Genomic DNA, 21,125 nt, shown 5'->3' with positions numbered 1-21,125 from the left:
TGGTATATGCACTATAATCCTTTTTATTTCCTACACCTGTATGCACTTCTAAGTTTGCTTTCATATTTATTTCTCTTGGTTCGTTCCAAGTAGAGGGGTTCAGCCTACATGTACTAACTTTGGTGCTAATTGCACATCCCGCCAATGGATTCAGTCAATCAACTGCTTCTAAGCAGCTGAATCTGTTATAGGTTGGCAATCCCATCCATTGGCTTGGATTTCCCAAGTTCCCACCACATCATGTACCTGAAGCACTATGATTAACCATTGTCCACCTTCCACCACCCTCTAGATGCGTTTTGGGTGGATAAAAGTAGGACAGTGGTGTAGTTTGAATTATATTGTTTCCGTCAAACGTGCATGGGTTCCAGGAGCACAGGTGGTACACAGTACATGGATCTTCGAACGCGATCACCACACAATCGCCTGGTATTGTCTTTCTTGTCGAGCCTATCCATGGAACCCTACGAACCATTAATATTTTGCTTTTTATATGGTGTGGTAAAGGCCTCTGTACATTTAACCAATGTGAGACTTTGTTTTTCAGTGACCAAAAACTCTCTTCTGCTTGATTATTCAATTCCGGAACCCCCGTCAAGACAATTACATAAGGGCTAGCATCTGGTGGCAAGTCTATGTAACCTCCCCTAGGTTTCTTCCCCAATGAGTTCCCTTTCTGTCTCTGTTGGGTATCCTTTGTAGCATTAACGCCCTGTGCTGGAATTTCTTTGGCTATTTGGGTACTAGTTATAGTATTTGCAGTGGGTGCATTTAATTGATTGACACTAATACTCGGAGGTAAAGGCTGACTTATGGTAATAGCACTAGTTCCCTGATGCAAGGGATGCGATATATTGTTGTCTATTGAGGATACTACAGGCACTGAGGCTACGCGTGCAGTAGTATTAATCGCTGAGTCAGCAATACTCAGACTTGCCAGTCTTATAATACTCTTTTCAACCTCCAACAACTGGTTTTCCATTTGTGTCAATCTTACTTCTAGTGGCATTAGGAGTGATTTAAGAAGGTCCCCTCTTTCCTTCACTAGGATCCCATTTCCCTCCTCAGCAGTCGTAATTTTGGTCCTCCACCTGCTCCATTATCATAGTTTGTAGCACTTTGCCCGTACCATCCCCCTCTTTAACTGGTATGGCATTTTCCTGTGCCTGGGCTACTTTTTGTTTTTTCCGAGCATAGGCAGAAGGGATGGGGCGTTTTCGTTTGGGTATAGCGCCCTCCTTCCTCCCGCGCAATTGCATTGTGCTCGTCTCATTCTCAGAGGCCTCCAGCTTTATGATTATCGGTGTGTTGTTGCTAATCACAGCTGGCTCTACTGGGGATGAAACTTCAAGAGGTGGATTTTCACAGGGCAATTGTAATGGAACATGTATGGGAATTAATAACTGTTGGTTCAGAAAGACAGTTTGATGCACCTCCACCTGTGTTGTTTTTAGAGCAGAACTTTCGGTGCGTTCTGGGGTTTTGGCTGATGCTATATGGCCCAGGGACGATCTCTTGGCCATTGAAGGGTCTTGGGACATTCTGCTGGTCATTGCAAGGTCCAGCGAGACACTTTGCTCCATTAGGTTAAAACCCATATCTATTACCGAGTTCGTCCTAGTAATAAAGTCATCTAGCGTGCCTGTTAGCTTGGTTCCCACCTTCGCCACCTTACTTCTACTTCCTCTAGGAGACATCTCTAAAGCCATTAAGCAAATGATTACGGAGTCAATTTAAATGAAATGTAAATATAAAATATTGGGGTACAAAAATGCCAATGCAAGAGGGGTGGCGCGGTCCGGTCTTACCCGGTCTGTAACGGGCTAGAACGGGCCCGCCCTTGGCCCGGGCTTAGCCCCGCGCTGAGTCCCGTGCGCGTTGCGGTTGCTCCTAATAAGGGAGGAGACACAGGAGGGGGCGGGAAGAGGACCAACTGCGGCCGATCAGCGCCGCTGAGCAGGCTGGTCCTCGCAGTCCCGCCTCTGTCCGTGTGTGGGGCAGATGATTCCAGGCAAATCCTCAGTCCTCAGGGTCCCGGCGAGATCACAGCGGCAAAGTTCAGGCACCCGCGAGCGGCTACCGCGAAGCGGGGGCCGGGAGAAGTGGCGAAGTGGCCGGACAAGGCAAGGCAAACAACAAGGTCCGCAGCAGCAACAACCCTCCGACGTGGCACAAGAAGGCTCCCACCAGGTACACTAACTGCAAGTTCTTTTCTGCAGGAGGGGGCGGGAAGAGGACCAGCTGCGGCCGATCAGCGCCTCTGAGCAGGCTGGTCCTCGCAGTCCCGCCTCTGTCCGTGTGTGGGGCAGATGATTCCAGGCAAATCCTCAGTCCTCAGGGTCCCGGCGAGATCACAGCAGCAAAGTTCAGGCACCCGCGAGCGGCTCCCGCAAACGGGGGCCGCGAGAAGTGGCGAAGTGGCAAAGTGGCCGGACAAGACAAGGCAAACAACAAGGTCTGCAGCAGCAACAATCCTCCGACGTGGCACAAGGAAGTTGCTTCCAGCAGGACACACTGGGATTTTGCGGGATTAGGTTTGAGGTGGAGACAGGTTGGTAGGGCTGGGGTCAAGTCAGTGGGCCTCTTCCTCTTGTTAGCTTTGGCATGTCTGTTTGGTCCTTCTTCTTTTCGTATTGCAGGTTCTTGACTGAGGAAGCAAGTTTCAGGGGTGCCCCTAAATACTAGATTCAGGGGCATGATAAGAAAGGTTAAAAGGTTGGGACGAATGGGTCCCTTCCCTGGGGTCGGTACACCCCCTATTATGCCACCCTTCTGTGAGAGGGGGGCATATGCCTGTCCCTGGTTGGCTGGGACTGAGAGTTGTGCTTCACCTCTCCTCCCCCACCTGAGGGCTGGAGTTGGCAGAGGTGGGCACACCTATCTTCCGCACTTGTTTTTCCTGCCTGTTCTCCCGCCCACAGTGGCGGTCAAAACCAGTGGGGATCAGTTACTGAAAGCAGCAAGTGGCCTGGGGAAGCTCACAAAGGTGGCAAGCCTTTGAAGCTTCCCCTTCGTGGACCCTGCCCATTCTGGGGGAGGAGACTTAGCATCTTGTACCAGGATGTGCATTGTTTCAGGCCCCCAAGAGCAGCAGGCTCCCAGGCAACCAAGGGTCCAGAAACATGTCTGGTGGTGGCAGCTGAAAGCAACCAGCCAGGACTCTAGTGGTAGGTTAGTTTTGAGGGGGCATCTAGAAGATGGCCTCTGTGTGCATTTTTCATTAAATTCCCCACTGGCATCAGTGTGGGTCTAATGTGCTGAGAAGTTTAATATCAAACTTCCAAGTTTTCAGTGTATCCATTATGGTGCTGTGGAGTTCGTAATGACAAACTCCCAGCACCATATACTCTTAATGGCAGCACTGCACTTACATGGTCTAATAATGGACTTAGACATTGTAGGGGTACAGGGTTCATGCACTTGTACCCTCACCACTGGTATAGTGCAGCCGGCTAAAGGGGTGAGTGATCTATGCCGGGGCAGTGGGTAGCAGGCAAGACACGCAGCCTGCAAAGGCAGTGTGTGTGTGTCAAGGTACATGACACCTAAGGGTGGCACAACAAGTGCTGCAGCCCTTGGGAGTCTTCCCTGGTCACAGTGCCCTGGGTACCTGTGGTACCATTTACCAGGATCTAACCTGTGGCCAAAGAGGCCAGTTGGGTTTAGGATTTGATACAGTTTTAGGGAACAAATATAGGCCCTGGGTATCTGATTAGCAGGTGCCCAGTGCACACTCAGTCAAAGCACCTCAGCAATTCAGCAACAATTGGAGGCAATCATGCAGAAAGAGGGCACTTTTTCTCAACATGGAGAGTCTACAGTTTCCTTGCAAGAGAAGTATCTAGTTTTAGTCTATGTGGCCCCTGTACATCAATAAATTATGTTTTCCAGGTTCTCCTTGATTATGTTCCTCGTTATATAAATATGTCTAACAGTAATTCAGGTGTCAAAAATATCCTACGTTACGTTACGTTAAAAATATTTGTACCGCGCACGTTCACCAACGGTTTCATGGCGCTCTTGACGTAACAGCAGCTAGGGTGGGGAAGTTACTCAGGTAGTTGTTGAAATAAGAAAGTTTTAAGGAGCTTACGGAAATGATCGTAAGTAGGGCAGAAACGAAGTGCAGTGGGAAGGGAATTCCAGGTGGCAGGTGCCATGGCGGAGAAACTAAGGCCACCATGCTTTATCCGCCTGGTTTTGGGAATGACCAGGAGATTGAGGGTGGCGGAGCGGAGGTCTCTGTGAGGGACGTACCGTGTCAGACAGGAGGTAATGAATGCTGGGGCTGAGTCAGACAAGGCCTTAAAAATGACACAGCCAAGTTTAAAAAAACAGCGTTTGGTGATGGGAAGCCAGTGAAGACTACGTAGGAGAGGAGTGACATGCTGGTACTTAGGCTGGCGAAAGATGAGGCGAGCTGCCTGATCCTACCACAAAGCTCTAGAGTGATTCCTCACTCAAAGTATATCTTGGTACACACTGTTTATTTTAATAATTAACCTATATCCATCCCTCATTATTACCGATAATTGTGTTATTTTCTCTCTTTGATTATAATTATATGAATACCGTTGCTTGTCAAATGTCTATATGATTTTGAGTCTGTTACCTAATATATTAATTACATTTTACACATCGTTGGTTTTCTGACTATTGTTGACAACTCTCAAAATACTAAATTATCTTCAAATTTCACAACATCATGTCAAAAACGTATCAATCTCATATTTGACAGATAATACGCTGGATTATCCCCTCGTACAGATGCCTTAGAATAAGGCTCCACAAACAAGCATTGCGCATTTGCAGGTCAGACACAATGTCTTGTGTGCTTTTCTGAATAGCTACGTTTTTAGAATTAGTCTGGCCTGTTCGCACTAGGGTTCTTATGCAAATGCCAGAACCTAACCATTGAGTATATAAGTTGCATGTAATAATGACACCTTAGCTACAGCTGCACACCCCCATTCGAAGGACCACCAAACATTATCGCCCATGAATAGACTCACCTTTACCAAAATATTGATTTTATACAGCATCACCTCCAAATTTAAGTTTTAAAGTCTGAAAGCTTTTTTTATTCAGATTTTACTTAAACTCAAAAACCCATTTCTGTTTTTATTATGGCATTGTCATTTTGGGAAACTTCAGCTTTGATTTTATTTGTTTGTTAACCCAATGTGACTTGTATTTTATTCTGCTTTTACGGTCGTTGACCGAAATAAAGTATTTAAAGAAAGATAGAAAGACAGAAAATATATAGTGGTATACATTACTCATTATGTGGGCAACTTTACCTGACAAAATTATCAATTTTTAAAAGAGATACAGATCTGCTTTTTCAAATAGAATTATTCTCTTACCTGCAGGTACCTGTAGAACTGAGTTAGTGTAGCGATAGCCATAGAAGAAACTGGTGACAAATCACCAATAACAGCAGCCAGGACACCTTTGGAATCACACCTGTAATTAGGAACCAATCCATTATTCCCTGTTAATAAAAGCAAAGTGTCCCTTATTGATTTTGCCTTGATGTTCATTGATCGGTGGACCAAATAGCCCAGGGTAATATTGGGCAAAAGTTTAGGGTTTTTGTTGATCTCCTCAATGGCGTACAGGAAGGCAAAGTAATGGCGGAAATACTGGATAGATTCTCTGCAATAAAAGGGAAATAATCATGAGGTGTGTCATCACGCAGTGAATTAGCGTGGGTGCATTCCTACTCAATGAGGATATTACTGGTATTTGTAAAGTTACACCAATGAACAATTAGCAATGTTCCCTGTAGTCTCCTTAGGAAAAAATAGTTTTACCTGTAGTCATTGAGGTATAAGATTGGCACACATCCTGTAAAGTGGTTCTCCTCACCAGTCGTGGATGCCGTTTTCAAAACTGGTCGCACAAATCTTTACAAAGGTTTTGGGATGCTCACTAGTAAGAAGGCAGCTACTTAAATTGGTGGTAAATGGTTATCTTGTGTCAGAAAGCCTGACTATTCTTGTATTATCATCTGTTACATGACATTCTGGAGCCAAAGCCATTCTCCGGCCACCACTGAATGAATGTGTTTTGCGCAGTGTTTCTTTATTGACATTTCAGCTATATAAAATGCTTACAAATATAGAATATTCAATTGCAATTAGAGTACAGAATCACCTCTGCAGCAGTGTGTCACAAGTAAGAGGCCATACCAATGACCCTGACAGTCTGGAGTAAGCATAGTAACTACTCAGCACACAGAGTGAACAACAATAATATAGTATCAAAGGAAGAGGCGCACAAAGTAAACTTAGATATATAGGGGTCCCAAGAGGTGTACCTTATTTAAACATGAAAGCATAATCTCTATAGTCCATTCCCACATAATCTAGTGGCCTAAGTACATGACTGTCGCAACAAACCATATATTCATAATCATATCGTAAAGCATTAAGGGCCACATGTACAGAAGTAAGAGTTTGCGATTACCATATAGAGAATATTTGACAGCTACACTTTGTGTATGCCCTCTAGACAGCCACAAACACAGGAAGGATTGGTGTATCTGAGTACCCAGCTACATAGATCTGCATTCTGATACCTCTACCTGGGTAGTAAGGAAGGGAGAGGCTAACACCTACACTTCAATAGGTAGTGTCCTTTTTCCCACACATAGAGCTGATTATCCCCATAGCTAGTTTGGAGCCAGGGCTGGGAAGAAAGGGGGACCTGTGCACCTCAAGGGCCTGCTTTAAAGTCACCCCCACTTCAAAGGCACAACTGGGTAGAGGTCATGGGCCTCTGACCTTACCAAGACAGCATACTACTAAACATGTGAAGAAATCTGCAAGGAATAAACTGTGGTACAACAATGATTGCCACTCTGCTTGACTGCTGCTTTGGAAGAAATGTTTTTTCTGCTTTGCTTTGCTGCTCTGCTGCCTGCTGTTCTCTCCCCTGCTGAGGACAAGGACTGGACCCATCTCAATTGAACCCATAGTGACTCCAAGGATTCTCTGCCTAGCCCCCTTTACTAAGTCTCAGGGCCAACAAAGAATTTCTTTAACTCTGAGATAGCACCTGGACTCTGCCATCTGTGAGTCTTGCTCTGCCAAGTGTTGCCAATCAGTCTGTTTTTTTGTCCTCATTTAGCAATATTTTTTGATTGGAGGTGTCAGGGGCCCTCTATCACATCTCTTCTGAATCTAGGGATCTCTCCTGGGTAGACAGATCGTATGTGTGGAGAATTTATTATTTTCTTTTTCCTGTTTTTGGGCCCCTTTTTTGTCCATTTCTGGTGCAATTCAGATCTGGGGGGGATAGTCACTCTGACTACTCCTTCAAGTTCCCACTTAAAAGCTTTATTGCATTTCCTAATCATTGGACAATACAGCTTAAATGCGTTTCTTAATTTACTTGCTCATATTCTTCCCAGATGCACCAGCACTTGTGTCTTTTGCTCGTATTACGCCCTCTGTCTAATTTGTTTACTCTATGTATGGAGGCCAGCCATTCACTATGTGTTGGAGGAGTATTTTTTACCCACTTAAAGCCTTAACCGCGGCGTTGTTTCCGCCGCGGTGCGGGCGTTCTAAAGGGTGGGCGGGGCTGCGAAGGCCAATGGTGGAAGCAGGAGGAGAGGTCCGAAGGATCCAAGAGCTGTTGCCAGGAACACTCGTGAAGACGCTGAAAGGCAGGAAGCGAAGCGTCTGCGAGTATGCTTGCAGGGTTTATATAGTTTTCAGAATATGGGCTTTGGTTGCTCTTCACGTGTTTGCTGTAGAACGTTATGGAAAGTAGTTCAACGTGAGGAGCTAACCCATGAAGGGATATCGGTGCAGACTAAGGAAATAAACAAGCATTGATACAAACAAGGCATATTTAACCCCTTGCACGCTGATGACGGAACCGCTCCGTCATCAGCTGCGGGTGCGCTGTGCTGATGACGGAGCGGTTCCGTCATGGCCCGCCCCGCTCGATAGAACGCTCATGCGCGGCGCGAATTCCGCGCCTGCGCTGAGGGTTCTATTGAGCGGGGTGGGCCATGACGGAACCGCTCCGTCACCAGCATAGCTCAACCGACGCTGGTGACGCCAGCAAGCGGCCGCCGTGCGGCCGTCTTGCCCCGTTAGCACTGTGGCGGAATAGCCGCCGCAGTGAAGGGGTTAATAGTGAAAAGGAAAGATTATCTCATGAACCATTGGTTTAATTACAGTTGACTTTTTAAAGAAAGCATGAAACTTCTTTAACTAACAGCTGCATGTGATCTCATGACAGCACCAAAGAGAGAGTGCTCCCGTCGGCCATTGGCCGATGGGAGCACGGAAGGGGTTAATTCATATCTCCCTTCTAGCCAAGAGTATCAACATAAAAAGTATACTTTCTTGATCTTTACTCAACTTTGGGTCATCTGGGTTCTGTTGACTTATCACAAAAATAACAAGATCAATACTCACCTCCACCCTTTGTCCCAACAGCTCGGCTATGGTCTAACCCGCCTCACTCCAAAAATCCTCAAGTTGTGGGCACTGCCTGAACATGTGGAGGTCATCCGTGGCCACACTCTTTTGGGCATTGATCTTAGACAATTCTTTGGCGTCCAATATGCTCTGTGGGTGGTATATAAATGATTTTTCCTCAGAGGTGCAGATTTCACAATTTTCCAACAAGTAGCTATAGATACTTGCCATTTGTAGTGGATATCTAGCTACGGCAGTTCTGTCTTGCTTTGAACTTTATAGTCTTCTTCCCCTTCTTGAATTAAGGCACAGTACCAATACGCTATTTCTTTTTTTAATAGTTTTTTTACTTGCATCATTTCCTCTATGTTTCCCTCTCCAGCCTCAATATCCTTTTGACTCATATGCCCAGCTAGTAAGGTGATAGTACTTAAACCTTGATATTTTACCCTTTGTTCTCTCCTTTAGGACTTCCCATTCCACAATAGACTTGTGTTCCAATAGCTGGCCCCATTCTATGATCTATTATTCTCTCAAAGGGAGTGCTGGCTTATCTCTAAGGCATTCTGTGTACCTGGGAAATCCCACATTTGGGCATTTGGGCATACTTGCTGTAAAGTGGAATTTTCAGTGTTTTTTCTCATCTGATACCATAGTTTCGCTGCTATTTTAAGCATCTTCAGTTTTACTTTCTTAAAGTACTTTGGGTGTACAAACCTATATAGATACTGGCTTCCTTCATTGCGCTGAATGCCAGGTACCAACAGCAACTCTTTTTGCCTGCTACTTTACCGCCATTGTCCTCATTCTTTTTTTAAAAAAGATATGCTTTTGACCTTGCTCACTCGTACTTACCCCACGCCACCTTCCAACTCGGGTCCGCCCGTTGCGTGGAGAGAGGCAGTGCTGACGGGAGTGTTCAGGGGCATTTCCGGGTCTTTCCGGGGCACTTCCAGCGCAGACCAGAAAGGAGGTTGGCGTTCTAGCAGCCAAACCTATTTAATCCTGTGCTGGCAGACGCGCAGTGGACGCGCTGAATGCCAGGGACCAACAACAACTCTTTTTGCCTGCTACTTTACCCCCATTGTCCTCATTTAAAAAAAATATATATATGCTTTTAACCTCGCGCCGCCTTCCAATTACTCCTCTCCGTTCCAACTCGGGTCCGCCCGTTGCGTGGAGAGAGGCAGTGCTGACGGGAGCGTTCAGGGGCATATCTGGGTCTTTCCTGGGCACTTCCGGCTCAGACCGCAAAGGAAGTTGGCGCTCTAGCAGCCAAACCTATTTGATCCTAGGCTGGCAGACGCGCAGTGGATGCGCTAAATGCCAGGTACCAACAGCAACTCTTTTTGCCTGCTACTTTACCGCCATTGTCCTCATTCTTTTTACAAAATGTATATGCTTTTAACCTTGCTCACTCGTACTTACCCCGAGCCGTCTTTCAAGTACTCCTCTTGGTTCCAACTCGGGTCCGCCCGTTGCGTTGAGAAAGGCAGTGCTGACGGGAGTGCTCAGGGGCATTTCCGGGTTTTTCCGGGGCACTTCCGGCTCAGACCGGAAAGGAGGTTGGCGCTCTAGCAGCCAAACCTTTTTATTCCAATGCCTGGCACGACGCACAGCAGACATGCGCAGTGGGCGCGCCGACGGCGTGCCAAAGGCAAGCCTATCCGCACCCGTCCGCGCCTGTCCATCACCAGGAGCCAGGTCCCCTGGCAGTCTGTACCCAGATACCCCTTCTATGTCCATACCTAAGCGTACCTATACCAGAGACACCCTGCTTAGGATCAGACAGACCTCTTGTGGTCTACCGACCGGCCTTGGCTGCCTACCAGAAGTGCCTTTTTCATGTAATACTTGTAAGTATCAGGCTATCTCTTCCCCAGATATTAACGTCATCCCCAACCCTACTATTGTAACTCACCTTCCAACTTTGACTCGGTTCCTTACACTAATCCCCCCGCTGACCCACCCAATCATAAAACATGGCATGGCCTTCTAGTCAATGTCAGGTCCCTCCCCAGACATGCTACCGCCATTTGGGATCTTTTTAAAGACAATAATCCAGACATTGGATTCCTTACTGAAACATGGATTAAACCATCAGCTATCCTGGCAATCACTCTGGCTCTCCCACTCGGTTTCCGCATCCAAAGACTTGATAGGTTGGAGCGAGCTGGTGGAGGTGTTGCCATTATCCATAAGGATTCGCTATCTGTCACTATACTCGACCAGCTCTGCACAGACCTATTTGAATGTCTTATTTTTAGGCTTGACCTGCACCCCCAACACAGTTGGAAAGGGGCTCTGGTATACAGACCGCCCTTAGCGAGGACACCCATAATCACAAAGCAGTGGTCTGTCTGGAGGATCTGGCCTCTTCCGGTCTCCTTAAAATTAATAGTGACCCTACCCACATAGCCAGCCACACCTTAGTTCTCATCCTCTCTAACTCCCAGAACATCATATGTGGGGATACGCTTCCTCTGAATTGGTCCGACCACTCCCTAATCAACTTCCATCTGACGAGCCCTTCCACCACACCAACTCCCTTATCCCATACAGACAGATGGTATAGACCCTGGCATAAATGGAAGGCCCACCATTTTACGTCCCGTTTTCTGACTTGTGACACTGACACTTGTAACTACTATGTTGAACACAAACTTTTGCACTTTAATAACATCATCTCCAGCGTTCTTGATGAAGCTGCACCTCTGAAGACGCTCACCCACCCCCCCCCAAATTCACTGCTTCTGACTGGTATTCCCCTGCCCTACGCACTGAAAAGAAGGGGTGCAAGAAACTAGAACATACTTGGTGACTTTTCCACAGAGAACAAGATAAAGCTAGGTACAAAAACGCTTTAGCATCCTATCATCATTACATCAAAAACGCAGGCAAAATCTACATTGCTCATCTATTGGAGCAGGCTGGTTCCAACTCCAGGACATTATTAATATAGTCAAGTCCTATTCGAACCCCAATGCATGTGATACTGCGGAATCCCCCTCGCAGTCGCTATGCAATAATGTTGCGTCATATCTCACTCAAAAAATACTCCATTTATCAGAACATCATCTCTGCCAACACCATTTCCTCCCCCATCACTATTAGTCCCTCTGATAAACATGTCGCTCAACGTCACACCTTCCCCCATCTCTGTCCAATGGAAGTCACATCCCTACTTGAGACTATCAAATCCGGCTCCCCTATGGACATCATCCCCGCCAAGATTTCGGTCAAATTTGCTGACCAGCTCGCCCCTCCCATTTGCTCTATCCTTAACAGCTCCCTGAGTACTGGTCGCCTCCCTTCTGCATGGAAAGATGCTCAAATCATACCCATACGTAAAAACCCCAAGAATCCCCACCACTGACCTCACCAACTACCGACCTATATCTCTTCTACCCCTACAGACTAAGCTTATTGAAAAACATATAAATAAACACTTGTCCGAGTACTTGGAGACCTCACACCATCTTGATGCTTCTCAATCTGGGTTTCGGACTAAACACAGTACCGAATCCGCCCTTATTGAGGTTACTGACAACATCCACTTGGCCTTGGACAAGGGTCAAGCAGCACTCCTGGTGCTGCTTGACTTATCAGCGGCGTTTGATACTATCTTCCATCAGATTCTACTAGATAGACTCCAGGATATAGGTGTTACCAACTTCCTGACAGACAGAACGCAGACTGTCACTATGGGAACCTTCAAATCCACCACAACTAAAGTTACCAAGGGGGTCCCTTGTCACACCTCTGGCCAGACTCATGAGATCATTGAGATTCACCCCCATTTCATATGCTGACGACACACAGCTCCTCGTCAAAATGGATAAAAATAGACCTGATATTGAACTTATGTTCTCAGAAGGCATGAAATCCATCGCTGCCTGGATGCAGGCTAACTATTTACAACTCAATGCTGGAAAATGTGAAATCATGCTGTTTGGAGGAACTGCCATTCATTGGTTGCCTACCTGGGGGCCGGAAGAACTTGGTACTGCCCCTGCCCCCAAGGAACATAGGTGTCAGAATTGATTGCAAACTTACCCTTGAGATGCATGCCAACAATTCTGTGGGCTCATGCTTCTACATCCTTGGCCTCCTTCGAAGGATTTTCCCCCTCTTACCCTCATCCACAAAGAAAACGTTGATGCAGGCCTTAGTACTTAGTAGACTTGACTACTGTAATGCCCTCTTATTTTCAGCTAACAAAACCTCGGTAAATAAACTTCAGGTGGTGCAGAATACGGCTGCCCGTCTTTCTGCCGAAGCCCCTGCTAGAACACACTCTGTACCATTCCTGAACCAACTCCACTGGCTTCAAGTAAGAAAGAGGGTCAAATTCAAAATAGGCTTTATTATCTATAAAGCCCTCAATAGCCAAGGCCCCTCGTATCTTTCGAGCAAACATGCCTCTTACACCCCTGCACGAGCACTTAGATCCAGCACCAAGCTTTTGCTCAGCACCCCCAGGGTTAAAAAGGTGCTGAGCGGAGGCAAAGCATTTTCTTATCTAGCCCCGGTATTTTGGAATAAATTGCCCTTTCATCTACGTATTTGTCAAAATTTGCCCCAATTCAGAAAGCTGCAAAAAACCATCTTTTCTAAATTTTCTGTTCTCTGATGTTCCTCACCGTCCCAAGTGCTGAGATACCCTCATGGGTGATTCAGCGCTATACAAACCAATAAACTTCAAACTTACGAGGGCCTGCAGGTAGAGGCGGTATTGGTTGAAGTTGGTCAGTAGCTTTCTGATATTTTTTAATTGGAAGGCTCTACAATACTCCAAGATGTCTGGGCTTGCGATGCCCCCTTGCGCCTTGTTACTCCTTATTTGCTTCCAAGCGATTCTTGCCCCTTTAGCAGCCCAGATGAAGATCCTTAATTTTCCTTGCATGTTTTTTATCCAATATGTCTTAAATTCCAGGGGAATTGTGCTAAATAGGTATGTGAACAATTTTAATTATGTTGGATCTACCCATGAAGGTCAAATGTAGGCCCCCATATAGTTTTCTTACTTCTTTATATATCCTGTCAAAGTTTATGCCTGCAATATCATCTATATTTGTTGTAAAGTCTATCCCAAAATATCTTATCTTTTCTTTCACCATTCAATTATGTGAGTTATTATTCCAGTCAAGAATATCTGATTTTGATTGGTTTACCAGATATCCGGAAACTTCCCCATACTTTTCCAGAATCTCAACAATCTTGGGAAGAGAGGCCGTTAGATTGCTAGTAAACACCATCAGATCTACTGCAAATAGCGCTACCTTCTTCTCCTAACCCTGGCGATTAAATGGTATTATGCCCTTTTCCTTTCCTAGCAGACTTGCTAATGGCTTAATATAGAGATTAAAAAGTAGAGCGGATAGGGGGCATCCCTGCGTTGTCCCTCTCCTTATTAGTATTTTGTCAGTCAGGGTGTCATTCACTAGCACATTTGCTGTTGGTTCTTTATGTAGCTGCTTTATTGCACTCTGGAAGGTGTCCCCGAGATTGAACTTATTCATAGTTGCGTTTAGAAAGGGCCAGCTAACCCTATCAAACACTTTTGCGGCGTCGAGGGTAATAATTGATAGGGGAACTGAGTACTGCATTGCTATATCTATAGCTATGATGAGCTCTAGCGTTTGTTCCTGTATTTGTCTTCCTTTTACAAATCCTTTTTGGTTACGATGCACTACAGAGCCCGCTACTTTTGTCAAGCTTTTCGCCAGAATTTGCGTGTAGATATTATAGTCCTCGTTTAGAAGTGAAATTGGTCTATATGACTAGCATTTTGTAGAGTCTGTCCCTGATTTTAATATGATGTTTATAATCGCATCGTTCCAGGAGAGGGGGAGGTCCCCTTTCCTAAAAAACACTTTATTTAAAAGTTCAGTCAGGTGTGTGGCCAGGACTTCTCTTAGGTTTATGTAAACCTAATTCTGGAATGCATCGGGCCAACCGCATTGCCTTTCTTTAAGCTCTTCATCACTTCTACAACTTCTTCCCTTGTGATTTATTTGTTAAGATCTCTTCTTTGGTCTTTGGATGTGAATGGTATTTCAATCTTGTCTAGTACTGCGTTTATCTATTTTGTTGTGGCTGTGACTTCATCTGAATATAGCTTTTGAAGAATTTTACAAACTCTCTTCTTATCTCGGTGTCCTCTTGACTATATTGTTGATCTTCTTTTTGTATTTTATTTACCCTGTTGTGATTTAGATCAGTTTTTATTTTCCAGGCTAAAAACATTCTGCATCCTTCGCTGTATTCATGGTGTGCTAGCTTAGTAGCTTCCCATTTTTCATTTCTTTTGAGGCAATCGGCCTACTATTTTTTTGTCAATTTTCTCTCCTCAACAGCACTGGTTGTCTCCTGCTCCATTATATTCTTGCTTAGTTCTACGTCGAAAGTAGCTATTTCTTCTTCCCACCTTTTTATAGTGTTCCTCTTCTTTGGTTCATATATTCTACGGTGTTAATTATTCTTCCCCTAATATAAGCCTTATAGGGTTCCGAAGTAATTTGTTTCGTGGTCCCTTCTTTGTTTACGTGAAAGAATATCTATGTGTCTTTCGCTAGTGTTTCCACCAGTGATGTTTCTTGGATATAGTTCTGTCTACTGTCCATCTTGAGTTAGTTGAGGCTTTCTTTAGGGTAAGGCGCAGAACTACTGCTGAGTGGTATGATAAATGTGCTGGCCTGTATTCCACTTTCTGGGTATTATTTAGAAGATTTCTATCTATTAGAAAGTAGTCAATCCTGGACGAGTGGCCTAATCGTTTATTCTGCAGAGTGAATTTGTGTGTTTTTACTCCTTTTTCTCTCCATATATCAATCAGGCCTATGTCTTTAATACATAAACTTACCCACTCTTTCATTCCAGGTAGGTTGGGGCAATTTATTGCTGGAAATCTATCTTTTTGGAGGTCTAGTATTATATTAAAATCACCCCCTAATATTATTTGCAATGTTGCCGATATATGTTGAGAGTACACTTTTTGAAGAGGTTCATGGTCATCCATATTGGGGCCATAGTATCCCACTATTGTGTAGGTGTTATTTTGTATTATAATTTTCTCTATTACCCGTCTTCCTTTTCTGTCTACCTCTGCAGCTTCAATCCTTGCCTTCAGTGATTTTTTTGCCAGGATTGCTACACCCTTTACATTACACTCCTGATTCGTACAGGCGTAATCGCCTACCCATTTAAGGTTTTTTAGGATCTTTGCCCATTCTTCATTCACTAGGTGGGTCTCTTGTAGTATAATTATTTCACAATCCATTTCTTTCAGCTATTCCATGATTTTTGCCCTTATTTTCCTTATCCTAAGGCCATTCACATTCCATGACATAATCTTTACTGTCATTTGTTGTTTTTTATTTTTAAATTTAATTTGGTTGATGTATATCTTTTGTCTTCTACATGTCCTCTCCAGTCCCTGTCCTCCTTTGTGTTGCTTATTTGGATTTTTTTTCTTTTTTTCCACCATTATGCTCCCCGCCTTGTGTCCTTTTTTTGCTTTTGTTTCTGTTTTTATTTAAATCTTTACATTTTTTTTGTGAATCTCTTGTCTTCCCTCCCCTCCCTGGAGAAGCCTCCTCTTTCCTTCCTTTGGGCATCAATCTGCCTTTTCGAGTTCCTTCCCCTCTTTATTGCTCTATATTCAAGCTTTTTATTAAATGCACCTTTGGCTACGAGTGTCCCTTCTGTTGTGCCCTGATGCGTTCTTTGAAGCTCTCGACTTCCTTGTTTATGTTTATGTTTATGTTTAGGTGATTTGTATTGCACACAAATACCCGGAGGTGTCTGGGCGCATAGGATAAAAATTTGGGCAGGAAAAGCACTGAAGAGGAATCATTGATTAAAGAGCCATGTTTTCAGGTGTTTCTGGGAGATTGTGAGATTGGGACTAGATTTGATGGAGAGAGGAAGGGTATTCCAGAGCCTTGGGGTGGCAACTAGGAAACATCTGTCTCCCCAGGAAGAGGTTCTTGTGCGTGGGACTGATAGGAGACAGATAGAAGATGAATGGAGGGGTCTGTTGGGGGTATAAATGCGAAAAGCGTTCTTCAGGAACCAGGGTCCTGAGTTGTGAATGGCTTTGTAAGTAATACAGAGCACTTTGAATTTGATCCGGCTTCTGACACGTAGCCAGTGAAGTTGATGTATGGCCATGGTGATGGAGTTGTATTTAGGGATGCTTAGTAGGAGTCTGGCTGCCGCATTTTGGATCGATTGGAGCTTGTTTAGGACCTGTTCTTGCGCATTAAGAAAGAGGGCATTACAATAATACATTTTGGAGAAGACAAGGGTGGTAATAAGGGTTTTTCCTGCAGATGCTGGTAGGTATGGGAGTAACTTCTTAATTTTCTAAACATGTGAAAGGAGGAGGAGACAACTGTGTTTACATGATGATGGAATAGCAGTTTGTCATCGAACATGACCCCGAGGTTTCTGACCCTGGCAACAGGTTCAGGTAGGGGACCAATTTCGATTGGCTACCAGGTGGAAGACCATCCAGGGGAAAGGTTACCGAAGGTCATGATCTCGGTCTTGTCTGAGTTTAACTTTAAGCAGTTACTCGACATCCAGGAGCTGATAGCTAGCATAACCTCCTGAAGTCTGGATACAACTGCTGCCCCATCCTTATGCACAGCCAGCACCTGCTGGGTGTCATCAGCATAGGTGGTTAAACTCAGCCCATGTGCTTTTATGACCCCTCGCCAAGTCCGACACATATATGTTGAATAGTGTCGGACTCAGCGATGATCCCTGGGGTACCCCGCACAGGAAAGTAAAGATGGGCGAATAAAAAGTGCCCAGTTTCACAGTTTGTGTGCGGTTTAGGCAAGGAGGTCCTTTGGTAAGTGGTTAATCCCTAAGGTTGAGACACGGTCGATCAGGGTGGAATGATCGACTGTGTCAAAGGCAGCGGATAGGTCTAAAAGTATAAGGACCGCCGCCCCCCCCTTGATCTAGGATTGCCCTGATCTCATCAGTCGCCTTTATCATGGAAGTTTCTGTACCGTGAACCTGCCTAAACCCAAATTGGGTAAAGTCTAGGAGGTGGTGTTGATTAATGTATTCAGAGAGCTGATGATTCATAAGTGTTTCAAATATCTTGGCAGGGAACGGGAGGCAAGCTATAGGTCTGTAGTTGCATGGTTCAGAGGGGTCAAGGGAAGATTTTTTTAAAAGAGGTTTAATAACTGCTTTTTTCCAGACTTCCGGGTAGGAACCTGTAAGAAACATGGAGTAACAGATGTCAGTGAGTGGAGGCGTGATAACCTCAGTTAGAAGTTTAAGTATGGAAGGTGGACAAGGGTCTAGGGGAGACCCTGACCTGATGGAGAGAATAAATTTACGAATCAGTTCAGCAGGGACTGTGTGGAAATTGGAAAAGGTAGGGCTGGGGGGAGTAGGAGAGGGATTAAGGTCAGAAGCATCGGGGTGGGTTTGAGAGGAAAAAGCTGAATATATAGTGGTGACCTTGGTGGCAAAGAACATGGCTAAAGAATTGCAGAGATCTTGGGATGCCTCGATATAAGGACCTGTCGGGGGATTGGAAAGGGTGTGGACTACTTGGAAAAACTTCTTAGCGGAGTTCTGGGCAGATTCAATTTGTGATAGGAAGAAGGTGCTCCTGTGCGTAACAATGGATCGCTTATATATAGCTAGTGCCTCCTTATAGGTTTGTTTGTCCTGAGGTTTGTAGTGTTTACGCCAATGTCTCTCAAGGTTCCTGCAGTACTGTCTCTGGAGTCTAAGGTCCTCTGGGAACCATGGCACAGATGCAGTGGTTTGATTAGGAAATATGGATTTGATCGGAGCTACCGAGTTAAGAGCGTCCTGAAGCCAGTCCTGGTAAATGTTGGATACTAAGATAGGATTGGAGCATGCCTCGTAAAGAGAGGTGGTGAGGGTATGGGTAAGTAGAGGGATATCTATGTTTTTCCAAGCTCTAATGCTCTTGGAAGTGTGGGCTTTAGACTGAGGCGGATTAGGGTTGTGGGCCTTCATAGTAAAGATAACAGCGGCGTGGTCTGACCATACCAGGGGGAGGACGGTGAGTAGCGTAATATCGGGGTTGTTAGTAAACAGCCCATCGAGAGTATGGCCTGCTTGGTGAGTGGAAACTGATACTAACTGGTGTAGTCCAACCGCTTGAAGGTCAGCTATGAGTTGGATAGTGTCCTTGTCACTAGGAGATTCCAGATGAAAATTAAAATCTCCTAGTATAGTGTAGTCGGAAGGTCCCACCAGAGGCTCAATCAGTTCATCCAAGGCGGAGAGGAAACGTTTACGAGGACCAGGGGGGCGGTATAGGAGGGTGCCTTTGAAGACTTTATTGTTATTGAAGACGATGGAATAAGTGAGGGCCTCACAATCAGACCGATGAATAGATTCTATTTTCGTAGGGTATAGGGCTTTAATATTATGCATCTTATTGTCCCACATTATTCTGAGGGAGGCAGGAACATGCATTTGCACTGTTGCCCCTAACATTTTCAGCTGTTGCATGAGTTGGCCTAACTCCCACTGACGATCCTGGGTTGTTTTTGAGATGTCTGATCTAATTTTACAAGACCACTCGCTCTTTCAGAAAGACCTACTTTAAAACCTTCACTCAGAATTCTTTCTTTCAGTGTGTATGTTTTAAAATTCACCAGGATTTTCCTTGGATTTTTTCTTGTTTTCCCCTTCCCTAAGGGATCCCGGTGTATTCTTTGAATGTCGTCTGCAAGGTCAGCTGTCTTCAGTCAGGGGATTATTTTCTTCAGTAGCTTAATCATGAAGTTTTTTATATCCTCTCCTTCGGGACCTTCTGGTACATTAAGAATTGTAAGATTATTCCTCTTGTGACTCCATTTTGTCCCTGATCTCGTTGTCTTTCGTTCTTAGTAGGGCAATCTCTTTTTGGTTTGTTCCCACCATTATAGTCAATTCCTCTACCTCCAGTTCAACCATGGTGACCCTTACCACAAGCACGTTAATCTGTTGGTCAAGCATTTTGCATGCTTCCTGTATTTTAGCTTGATTCTTTTCTGAGGTCAGGAAGTTAGCTCTCTTCTCCTTCATCATTGTCTCCATCATTGTTTCGGTATTGTTTAGATGTGCCAGACTCTTCTGGTTATCAGGTCCACCTATGGACAGTGCTCCGGCCTCTGTTACTGCCTGCTGTTCTCTGGCAGGTTCCGTGACTTGTGCTGTTTGGTCAACTGCCATCAGTACCTTGTATCTGTTGCAATCCATTTTTGCTTCATTTGTTTCTTCTCTGATTGTTTCCTTTTGGCCTTTCTCCAGCTCTATATTATACACCTTTTTCTTGTCTTGGGGTTCTACAGTGCTTTTTCTTTGCTTTTCTTGGGCTTTAAAGAAGGACCTCAGTGAGGGTGTTATCCTTTGCTTACTGCTTAATCCTGCAGCTTTTAGCTTAGCTTGGCTTGCATTGGATAAAGGAGGCTGTGCCTTTAGTTTTACAGTGTGTTTCTTTATTTTCTTCGTACTTTTAGGAACTATATAAGCGATATTTATTTTTTCCTTTTGGGAGATCTGCACATCTATTGCTAGTTGCTGTCTACTCCTTAAGCAGTACCCCCCTCCTTCTCCTCTATTTGTCCTGTGCCCTGCGTTGTAAATATGGGAAGAATATTGGCTTCTGGTGTGTTTATACTCTCGCTCTTATAGTGTACCTCGCAATCTGTCTCCTTCAATTTTTTAGGCAAACTTCCGAGGTTAAATAAATAATGTTGTCCCCCTGGGTTATGTACACTCCTAGTCCCTGTCCACCTGTCACTGCTTGCCAGTCCCCTCTCTCTCACTCACCCTTTCTCTCTGTCCTCGTGGTATCTATACATCCCCAGACGCACTCTCCGCTTTCCCTACCTCAGCATGGCGATTTTCGCATGGGACTCTTCCTTCTACTGCCGCCAATGTTTTGCCTCTGAATGGCACCCTCGTGGCAGCCCTCCTATTCCTCCTGCATGCCGTAGCCGCTTTCACCCACACGTCGCAGTATGGTGATGCGATCACGCTGCTGCACTCTGCTGCCTCCTCCAGCTCCACTTTCACTTCTCGCGTTCCCGCATATACCTCGCATGCAACTCTAATCTCCGTCGCACATCCCGCTCAGTCCGGGTTCAGTCCGGGCTCCAGCTGCACTGCAAGTCCGTGGCCTCGCGTCTCGAATGCAAGTAGGTATTAACTTTTTTTTTTTTTCCTAGTATTTTAATATGCAGAGCGGAGTTTGTCTAATGTGTTGTATTTTCACACCTGTGAGAGAGCACTAGTCTGAGAAAAAAATGTATAAGTGCACCATATTTACAAGCACGTAGTTAGTTTAAATATACTTTGCACAAGAGTGTCTTATATTTAGTAGTGAAATGTATAGAGTGTTCAAGTAGGGTAACAATAATCATAACAGTGTGAGACTAATGTAGAAATGTTGGAATGAATATGAAAACCTCACGTTCTCATGTTAAAGGAATCATGTAAGAGTTAAGTGGAACCTTGCAAACCAGTTAAATTGTGTAGGCCTCATGGCAATTCACAGAAAATCTAAACGTGCTGCTAAAATAATGTGAGGTGGGGTTAACGTGGTTCTTCCAAAATGTATTATCGAATTTAGTTTTGAAATATATGCTTTATAGATGTGTACTTTAAGAAACGTATGTTAGTTAAGAA

At 44.8% G+C, this 21,125-nt stretch overlaps 1 protein-coding gene across 3 annotated transcripts in view; it reads right to left on the bottom strand.

Annotated features, from left to right (window-relative positions):
* LOC144806119 (vomeronasal type-2 receptor 26-like) overlaps positions 1 to 21,125 on the bottom strand; it is a 420,183-nt gene that overhangs the window by 383,839 nt on the left and 15,219 nt on the right. Inside the window, exon 2 of one of the 3 annotated variants that reach the window (XM_078672565.1) lies at positions 5,367 to 5,658. In XM_078672565.1, coding sequence (XP_078528691.1) covers positions 5,367 to 5,543 — 177 coding nt within the window. In that variant the 5' untranslated portion in view covers positions 5,544 to 5,658. Of the gene's footprint in view, positions 1 to 5,366; positions 5,766 to 21,125 lie in introns of those variants that run through there. The other 2 variants (XM_078672559.1, XM_078672573.1) reach the window with 2 other exon arrangements.

Source organism: Lissotriton helveticus, chromosome 1_2, assembly GCF_964261635.1.
Source record: "Lissotriton helveticus chromosome 1_2, aLisHel1.1, whole genome shotgun sequence".
Classification (NCBI taxonomy): domain Eukaryota; kingdom Metazoa; phylum Chordata; class Amphibia; order Caudata; family Salamandridae; genus Lissotriton; species Lissotriton helveticus.
This window is presented reverse-complemented; position numbering and strand designations above follow the sequence as displayed.